This window comes from Chiloscyllium punctatum, chromosome 10 (assembly GCF_047496795.1).
Source record: "Chiloscyllium punctatum isolate Juve2018m chromosome 10, sChiPun1.3, whole genome shotgun sequence".
NCBI classification, from domain to species: Eukaryota; Metazoa; Chordata; class Chondrichthyes; order Orectolobiformes; family Hemiscylliidae; genus Chiloscyllium; species Chiloscyllium punctatum.
Window position 1 is genome coordinate 112,462,006 of NC_092748.1, and position 10,521 is coordinate 112,472,526.

Genomic DNA, 10,521 nt, shown 5'->3' on the forward strand with positions numbered 1-10,521 from the left:
CATTAATGTCCTTTAGGGAAGGAAATTTGCCATCCTCCTCGGGCCTGACCTACACATGACTGTAGATCCACAGCAATGTGATTTACTCTTCATTGCCCTCTGAAATGGCCTGAGAAGTCACCCATTTCCAGGGCAGTTGGAGATGAGCAGCATGTAGGGCTTGCCAGTGGCACCCACATTCCTGAAAGACTTAAAAGCAATTGAGGGTTCCTTTGTCTTGAAGAAGGGCTTGTGCCCGAAATGTCGATTCTCCTGCTCCTTGGATGCTGCCTGACCTGCTGCGCTTTTCCAGCAACACATTTTTCAGCTTTGTCCTGGAGAAGACCTGCACTCCAAACAGATGATCAAATATCTGAGTTTTGGTCAGAAGAAAGAGATAATGTGTTTCTTTCCATATATTGGGTCAGACCTAACTTTTCAGCTGGTGACTTGTGCTGCTGGAAGAATGGCTTTTTTTTTGCCATAGTTCCTAAACCGTCGGTTACAGACTATACAGCACAGAAACAGACCCTTTGCTGCAACTCGTCTGCATCAGTCAGGCATTCCAATCTGACCTAGTCCCATTTGCCAGCATTGACCCATATCCCTCTCAACTTTTGCTTTTCATATACCCGTCCAGATGCCTTTTAATTGTTGTAATTGTACACTCCTCCACCACTTTGTCTAGCAGCTCGTTCCATACCATGCACCAGCCTCTATGTGAAAAAGGTTACCCCTCAAATCCTTTTTTAAACTTTTCCCTCTCGCCTTAAACAATACCTTCTGATATCAGACTCTCCGCCCTACAGAAAAGACCGTGGATGTTCACTTTATCCATGCTCCACTTGATTTTATAAGCCTCTATAAGGTCCATACTCAGCCTTCGACACTTCAGGTAAAAAAAGCCCCAGCCTATTCAGCCTCTCCCTATAGCTCAAACCCTCCAACTCTAATAACCTCCAATTCTTGTAAATCATTTCTGCACCCTCTCAGGTTTAACAGCACCCTTCTTATCGAAGGCTGACCCGAATTTTACCCATATTCTGAAGGTGGCCTCACCAATGTCCTGTATAGCCACAGCATGACAACCCAACTCCTATACTCAGTGCTCTGACCAATGAAGGCACACATGCCAAAAGGAACCTTCACTGTCCTGTCTACCTGCGACTCCACTTTCAAGGAACTACGCACCTGCACCCATAGGTTTATTTGTTTGCCAACATTCCTCAGGCCTCTACCATTAATTATAAAAGTCCAACTCTGGTTTGCCGTATTAAAATGCAGCACCTCACATTTATCTAAATTAAATCTCCATCTGCAACTCTTCATCCCGTTGGCTCATCTGATCAAGGTCCCATTATACACGGAGATGATAATCTTCACTGTCCACTACACTTCCTGTTTTGGTGTCACCTTCAAACTTACGAACCATGCCTCCTATGTTCACATCCAATGATTTATATAAATGACAAAAAGAAGTGGACCCAGCACTGACCCTTGCAGCACACCGCTGGTCACAGGCCTCCAGTCTGAAAAGCAACCTCTGTCTCCTACCTTCAAGCCAATTTTGTATCTGGCTGGCTAGCTTCGTCTGGATCCCATATGATCTAACCTTACTAACTAGTCTACCACGTGGAACCTTGTCGAACACTTTGCTAAAGTCTATACAGACAACGTCAACTGCTCTGCCAAGCTTCTTTGTCACCTCTTCAAATCAAGTTAGGGGGACAAAATTTTCCACACAAAGCCATGTTGACTGTCCCTAATCAGTCTTTGCCTTTCCAAATGCATATTAATCCTGTCCCTCGGAATCCCCTCCAACAATTACCCACCACTGATGTAAGACTCACCGGTCCACAGTTCCCTGGCTTTTCCTTACAGCCTTCATTAAATAAAGGCACCAAGTTCGCCAACCTCCAGTCTTCCAGCACCTCACCTATGGTTGTTCTCGATACAGATAGTTCAGCAAGGGACGTGGCAATCTCTTCCCTAGCTTCCTATAAAGTTTTGGGAAGCACCTGATCAGGTCATGGGGATTTATCACCTTGATTCATTTTAAGACCTCCTCTTTGGTAAAATGAACTCTTTCAAGACATCACCATTTATTTCTCCAAGTTCCCTAGCTTCTGTGTCTGAATGCTCACATCTGGTGTTGTGATATTGCCCTTCTCCAGGGTAACAATGGCATTTGTGAAGAGGAAACTGCTCAGTCTGGAGACTCAGGCAGGACACTCCTCCAGGTTAATGTTGGTGAAAAGTACAAGCCTAAAATCCTCTTTAACTTTGCAATCCACTTGCAGCAGCTCAAGTTGTCTGCATGCTAACTTGGTTCAGGCAGAGGCTGACAGACATAACTCCAAAAATCACAGAGTAGGTGAGGGGAAAAAAGCCTGAGGTGAAGTGGTTGAGCTGGGGAGCTGAATGGTGGCCTCTATCTGCACATTATTCACACTTTGTTTTTCTGGCACTGGCAACTACTCCAAAAGGGGATAAGGGTCAGTGTATATTTGTGTATGTGTCTGTGGTGGACTGGTATAAGGGGTGCCAAATGAGTGGGATTTGGGAATACAAATTGCTGAGTGAATGAGTGGGGGGATGGTTGGGGAGAGGGACTGCCATTTCGGAAGACAGGCTGTTGTGAGTGTGACAGTGGGTTGGGAAGAGGGGCTAATGAGGGAGAGAGAGAGAGTTGGAGGGGTTTGGGAACTGTGATGCTGAGGAAGAGTCTGTGGAAGCAGCACATTTCAGAAGTGTGTCTCTGTGTATGAGTGTGGGTGAATACCATGTGAAATTATGCAGAAGCAGGGTTGCCTGTTGGAAAGGGCCTTCATTGTCTCCTGTCATCGGGCAATATGGCAGAAACCGACCGAAGTATGTAAAATAATTACATTGTTACAAGTGCTTTAAAATGTTCTTATATCTGATGAATTGAGACTTTTCAGTAATGATATACTGAATGTTCCTGGGCTGCTTTATTTCTGCTTTGCGCTTGCTCATGTCTGGAGTTATACTAATTTTCATGTGTTAAAATAATGTCAATGGAAGATAAGTTGGTTATGTTACTAATTTAGAAATCCAGGGGCTGGGATTAATGACTTGGGAGCAAGTTCACGTCCAACTGCAGCAAATGGGGAATGTAAATTCATTTAATTAATTTTAAAATTTATTCTTTCTGGGATGTGGGCGTCACTGGCAGGCCAGCATTTATTGCCTGTCCCTGGTTGACCTTTGAGAAGGTGGTGGTGAGCTGCCTCCGTGAACCATTGTAGGGGCACCCACACATGCTGAGAGTTCCATGGTTTTAGTATGTAGAATTAAATGTTAATAATGGTTACAATGATAACATGAGCAAAATCCTATCCAGTTCACTAATGCCTTTTGGGAGGGGAGATCTATCATCTTTAACCTGTCTGACTCCAGACAGGTTATGTGACTCCAGATCCATGGCAATGTGGCTGGCTCTTTAACTGTCATCTAAAATCGGTGTAATTACTCCAAATACCGAAATAGCTACAAGCTCCTCTACGCATGCATTCAGAGCCAGTAGTGTCATCTGGCCATACCAGGCTTCAGGATACGTTTGTGCATGAGTTGCTGATGCAGAAGTGGTCAGCACCAATACTTCTGCAGACTGCTTCACCCTTGTTTCATGTTAATCTGTTTTCAAAAGTGATAGCCAAAGCCCGTGCTGCCTCAAACACATCCCCTCATGCTCTTTTCTAGCTCCTGGTGCTGATACCAATCTGCGGCAGGGCACAGTCAAGAGCTCTGGTTAGTCCCTCACGCTGTCGGTTTTGTTCTCTTTTGACGTTTTTACTGAATATATGAATTATCTAACTCGCCGCAGAGCCTCAGTGAATGCCATCTATTCTGTTTAAACTTTGTAATAGTTAATTCCTGAAAACATCAGAAAGATTAATCTCCAATTCACTTCACAAATAGTTTAGCAAAACAATCTTAGAGGCCAAAAAAAATTGTCAGTTTCCTATTTAATTTGGAAAACTAATTACAGTCATTATAAAGTTCTCTGTCACTTCCAAGTGACGTTGGCGTGCTCATAAAATTTCAGATCTCCAGTATTTATTGACTCATTAATTCCCTTGGCTCAGTTTAAAATCTTGATTTTTCTTTAAGGGAACGCCAGCGTTTGTTGATCAACCCTAATTGACCTCTCGTGACTTACTAGGCTATTTCAGAGGGCTGCAAATGATTCAAATGCCTGTTCTAAGTGTCACAAAGCACATGTGTCTAAAGAGCTAGGTTATGTGCCATTATGCAGCAAAGACTTCTGAAGGACATTTTTTTTATTCCCAGATATCGCCCACATTTTCTACCAATGAAGTTGCACTTTGGAAGAGTTGCTGTTTTATATATACATAAATAAGAGAGAAAAAAGACAAAACCACAGATGCTGAAAATATCATATACAACAGGGAATACTGGAAATATTCAACAGTCTGTGCAGAGAGAAACAACTCGTTTCAGGCTGATGACCTTCCAACAGAATTTTAAAAAGTTAGGATCGTTTGTGTAGATTTTTGTGTCTGCACCACACCCATTACCACTCTCTGCTTTTTGCAGCATGAAATCTTTTGTCATTTTTCTCCTCTGGCCTCCACCCTATAACAGACTCCCTTGTCATTCTTGCCCCTTCCCCTTTTCTGGCATAAGACTTTTCTAATTCCATATTCCTGCAGTTTTGCTGAAAGATCATCGACCTGAAACAATAACTCTTGTTTCTCACTCCGTGGATACTACCTAACCTGCTCGATGTAGCCAGCACTCCTTGCTTTTACAACGGAAGGGAGGGTCTGTGTTAGGGTGGAAAGGCAGGAGAGTTTAAATTGAAGTTGAGGTGCTGAACATTTTACACCAGCATCTTTAGTGTTCAGGAGCTTTGCTTTATTTTTCAGCATAAAGCTCATGCAGATTTGGAGAGGAAGAAGCTGTGACCAATTCTCTCACCCTCCCACATATACAGCCATAGAACGTAGTGCAGTAGAGCACAGGAACAAGCCCTGTGGCTGACTGTGCTGACCACGATATCATTTTAAACTAATCCTATCTGCTTGCATGTAGCGTGTGTCCCTCTATTTCTTGCCTGTTCATGTGATTGTCTAAATGCCTATCAAACTTTGCTAGGATCTCTGCTTCTACTACCCCTCCTAGCAGTATGTTTCAGGCACCTACCGCCCTCGGTGTTTTAAAAAAAAAATTGCCTCTCACAACCCATTTTTCTCTCTTCCCTTTAACCTTTGTCCCTCAGTATTTGATATTTCCAGCCTGGGAAAAAGACTCTAACTATCCACCCTATCAATGCCTCTCATAGTCTTATTTACTTTGAGGTCGACTCTTCACCTCCGATGGTCTATTGAAAACCAATCCAGGCTACATCCTGGTCAACCTCTTTATCACCTTTTCCAAAGCTTCTACATCCTTCCTATAGAGTGGCAACCAGAACTGCACACACTACTTCAAATGTGGCCTACCTAAAGTTTTATATAACTGCATTGTGACTCGCAAACTTTTATTGGAGGCTCTGACAGACTCAAAAACGGACAAATCCCCTGACCCGGATAAATTTCACCCCAGGCTGCTGTGAGAGGTGACACAAGAAATTGCAGGGGCTCCGACACAAATTTTTAATTCCTCTCTGGTGATAGGGAAGGTTTCAGAGGTTTGGAGAACAACTGATGTGGTTCTACTTTTCAAGTTAGGTGGTAGAGATAAAATTACAGACCAGTGAGTCTCCTGTCTGTGTTAGGAAAGCTATTTGAGAAAAATCTGCAGGAGAGAATTAATGTCTACTTGGAAAAGCATGAGGTAATTAACGATAGTCAGCATGGCTTTGTCAGAGGAGGTCATGCCGAACAAACTTGTTAGAATTTTTTGAAAAAATGTGATCAAGTGTGTGGATTAGGGAAGTTCAGTTGATGTAGTTTATGTGGATTTTAGCAAAGCTTTCGATAAGCTACCTCTTGGGAGACATTGAGAAGAATTTGGGGAACCTTGATGAGATGGATCAGAAATTGGCTTAGAAGTACAACACAAAGTGTAGTGGTAAAGGGCTGTTCAAGTGTCCGGAGACTGGTGTCCAGCAGTGTACCACAGGGATCAGTACTGGGACCCTTATTGTTTGTTATATAATGAATGGCAGAACACAGGAACTGAAGGATCTTGGGGTAATTATCCATTAATCCTGGAAGTTTGCAGAACATGTCAATAGGATAGTTAAGAAGGCATGTGGGACAGTTGCATCAGTTGTGGCATAGAGTATAATAGCAAGGAGATAGAGTCATAGAGGTGTACAGCACAGAAACAGACCCTTTGGTCCAACTCGTCCATGCCTACAGAATATCCTAACCTAATCTAGTCCCATTTGCCAGCACTTGGCCCATATCCCTCTAAACCCTTCCTCTCATGTTGAAGTTGTACAGTGTGTCGGTTAGGTCACAGCTGGAGTACTGTGCACAGTTTTGGTCACTTTGCTATAGGGAGTACAGAGGTTGTTCACCAGGATGTTGTCTGAGATGGAGCAATTGAGCTTTAAGGAGAGATTAGGTAGGCTTGGATTGTTTTCTTTCGAGCAGAGAAGCCTAAGGTGGGGACATGATTGAGATGTATAAAATTGAAGGGCATGGATCGGGTGGGTAGAAAGCGACTGTTCCCCTTGAGGAATCATTCACAGGAAGGTGTAACTTTAGGGTAAGGAGCAGGAGATTGAGGGATTTGATTAAAAAATGTTTTCACTGAAAGGGCTGTGGGAATCTGATAGTGGAGATTGCCCCTAAGGGTCCTGCCATTTACTGTATATTTTCGTCTTGCATTTGACCTCCAAAAATGTATCACCTCACACTTGTCTGGAATATTTCACCTGTCATGGACTTTTTGACTGATCTGTATTCTGGTGTATCCTTTGACTACCTTCCTCACTATCCACAACTCCTCCAATTTGTGTCACCTGAAAACTTACTAATCAGACCACCAATGTTTCCATCCAAACCACTACAAATGTCAAAGGTCCCAGCACTGATCCTCGTGGAACACCGCTGGTCACAGACCTCCAGTCAGCAAAACACCCCTCACAACTATCCTCTGTCTTCTATGATCAAGCCAATTTTGTATCCAAATAACCAACTCACCATGGATCCCATGGGACTTAATCTTGTGAACCAGCTTACCATGAGGACCCTTGCCAAATGCTTCAGTAAAGTCCATGTAGACACCAGCCATTGTCCTACTCTCATCAATCATCCTCGTCACATCCTCAAAAGAACTCAATCTAATTTATGAGATAAGACCACCTCCGGATGAAGCAATGCTGACTATTGCTTAGAAGTTCATTTCTTTTCCACCAGTGAGTATACCGTATCCCTAAGAATCTTCTAATTTCCCTGCTACTAGTGTTAGACTCATTGGCCTATAATTTTCTGGATTACCATGATGTTGAGGTGCCGGTGTTGGACTGAAGTAAACATGGCCAGAAGTTACATGACACCAGGTTATAGTCCAACAGGTTTATTTGAAATTACAAGCTTTTGGAGCGATGCCCCAGACGAAGGGACAGCGTTATGAAAGCTTGTGATTTCAAATAAACCTGTTGGACTGTAACCTGTTGTCATCTGATTTCTGACTGTTTCTGGATTATCAGTCAGGCACAGAGATTGGATATCAGTTGCTAACAACACAGCATTTCTGGTGTAGTAAGAGAACTCTGGGCAATTAGTCTGGAAGCTTGTCACTTGTTGATGACTAACGTTTGCTTTGCCCGCTGCTGTGCCTTATGTTGATGGTTAAGTAAAGCTTTAGCATGTCGAAATGCTCTGTTAGTGTACTGGGGTGTATCACAGTACTCCGTTAGCCAATCCAGTCAATCTTTCAATGGTAATCACAATCTGTTTCCACAATGAATCTAATAAATTGTATAGATTTTGTGCAGATTCCAGGAAGGATTGATGAGTGAACTGGGTTTGACCGATTATTACATTTGTTCTTTTTTTCTCACTGCAGGTTGCTTGCATGATGGGACTTGTGTATCTTACCAGTGTTGCAGGAATTATTGCTGGAACTGCAGTCCTGCGCCAAGCAGTCTTTTCAAAGGGTCAGATATGTGTGATTTCCCAGAACCAAGAGCCTGTTTTGAGCCAGGGGGTTATCCTGGACCCAGTGGAATGCACCCAGGAGGCCGAGACCTTTCTGTCAACACCATTTGAAGCAGCAGCCGGTAATCTGGTCCAGTCTCGAGACTCTCCTTCCGGTCTTCCGTGCTGTATCTTAGAAGCTGATGGTAGCAGGCCGAACTCTGGCATCGGCGTAACCGCATTGTGTCTTTGGGGGACCGTCCTGACTTCACTCACTTACAGTAATGACGTGAGGGCCACCCGAGAGGGAGCTAGAATCACAGCGCCCACTTCTTGTTCGAATTGTTGTAAGCTGCACAGTGAGGCCGGGCTGGCCGTTAAATGCCGGTCATCAAACCAAACATCTGTCCAGATTGCCTTTCGTCACAGCCCATTGGAAGCATATGCCTCCATCCATTCACACACCCTGCCTCATGTTGGATGCAATGGTTGTACAAAAGACACTGAGTTAAATGGAAAGCCCCCTCACAGCATTGAGCGACTGATGGACCTCCTGTGTCTCCCTGGTTCCCTAAGGATGAGTCAATGCCCTGTGGAAACAGCATTGGCATTTAACCAGCTTGTTATGCCAGTCTTACCCAGTTAGGAGCATCGCGCTCCCATCGGTCAGATTTTTGGAATCGCTAATTACGGCTATATCGGACTGAACTGTTTTTTCTTCTTTGCCCACACCCGAATCCGACTTATGATCTTTTGAGTAATCTGTAAATCCGGCCATGAAATTAGCAAGACAGACATTAAAATCGCAATATAACCTTAGTCAACCACAAAATCTGTTCTCCAGAATTGGCAGCTATACCTAATCTAAACACCAGTGAGAAACACCATAAATCCACCAAATGTTGCCAAGTTTATGCTTGGTGAGAAGCTGATCATTTTGTCTCCAAGACAAAAATTATAGACATGGTGTGTAATATGAGCAATAAATTTGATTTATAAGAAGACACCATTGGTGTCGATCCATGTATCAAATCAAGGTGCTTTGCATACAATGAATTACCTTAAAGTGCAGTAGTCCCTCACGTAGGAGAACACAGCAGCAGCCTTGTGCATAGCAGGTTCCTCCAAAGGAAAATGCAAAGAATGTTATGTTTTGATGCTCTTGGGTGAGAGAGGGATGTTGACTTGGGCAAGAGAAAAGCAGAGCGGTGGGCTTTTCTTTCACATCCAGGCTAACAAACTGGAGTGAGCAGACAGTAGGTCTCTTTGACATTTCAGCTGAAGGACAGTATCTCTGGCAAAGCAGCACTCCTGCACATCCGCAGTGTGTGCTGCCATGTATTAAATGGAGCCTGAATCAGAATGTTTTCACTTCAAATGAAGGAAGATGTGATGCAAATGCTGTTGGATCATTGTACTTTGTTTACTTCTGATTCATGGGCCCTGCTGCGTCTGGGATTTGGAGATTGTAAATCTCTTTTATTTTATTCTGGTGATTGAAGGGCTTCATTAATGAAAAGGTTTAATGGAAGAGGCTAAGAAATGGGCATGGGATTCAAGAAAAAGTCTATATTTCTGAAATCTTAGCCATATGTTGATCTCTGTTGAGAGACGTGAAAAAAGGAGACACCACTTTTAACGTTGGGAACTTAAATCTGTATCTTTCCTAAAACATCTTTTGTGCTATCCGAGTGTCAACTGTATTCACTATATAATACTGTGTATTGTATTCACTACTGGGCTGGTTACTGAGTGATTGAAGGATAAGGGAAGCAAAAAGAGAAGTTGCTGGAAAAGCTCAGCAGGTCTTGGCAGCATCTGTGAAGAGATCAGGGAAGCGCTGGAGGTTTAAGTTAAATTTTGTAATTAGCACTTGGTTTAATTCGGTCATCACTTAACCAGAACGTAGCTGCAAAGATTACCTTTTGATTTCTCCCATCCAGATTTAATTGTGCTCTGCTAAGTGTACAAGATGCCGTCGAAATGTAAACAGTTCCCTCCTCATCCCAAATGTGTAATTCAGTATTTTTGGTGCGTCCCGCCCCCATTTCTTTTTTTGTAGCGTTTGTTGTAATTTAGAGCAACAGCAACTTAGAGAGTAAACTTCATTCCCTCCTCAGTCCCCAAGCCTATTGTCTGGTCTTCCTGGATTACTGTCTCGTTATTGAGTAAGTAACCAATTCCCTTTAACTGCCTTGATCCTGGTTTTTGTTTTATAGAACAGTACAGCACAGAACAGGCCCTTCAGCCCACAATGTTGTGCCGACCACTGATCCTCACGTAGGCACCCTCAAATTTCTGTGACCATATGCATGTCTAGCAGTCTCTTAAATGTCCCCAGTGACCTTGCTTCCACAACTGCTGCTGGCAACGCATTCCATGCTCTCTCAACTCTGTGTAAAGAACCCGCCTCTGACATCCCCTCTATGCTTTCCTCCAACCAGCTTAAAATGTTAGTCAT

At 43.3% G+C, this 10,521-nt stretch overlaps 1 protein-coding gene across 1 annotated transcript in view; it reads left to right on the forward strand.

Moving 5' to 3' along the window:
- Nucleotides 1-9,899, forward strand: part of cnppd1 (cyclin Pas1/PHO80 domain containing 1) — a 37,068-nt gene extending 27,169 nt beyond the window's left edge. The window contains exon 8 of the mRNA XM_072579947.1: nt 7,990-9,899. Within this exon, the coding sequence (XP_072436048.1) occupies nt 7,990-8,706 (717 nt within the window). The 3' untranslated portion in view covers nt 8,707-9,899. The remainder of the gene's footprint in view (nt 1-7,989) is intronic.
- Nucleotides 9,900-10,521: the final 622 nt, after the last annotated feature.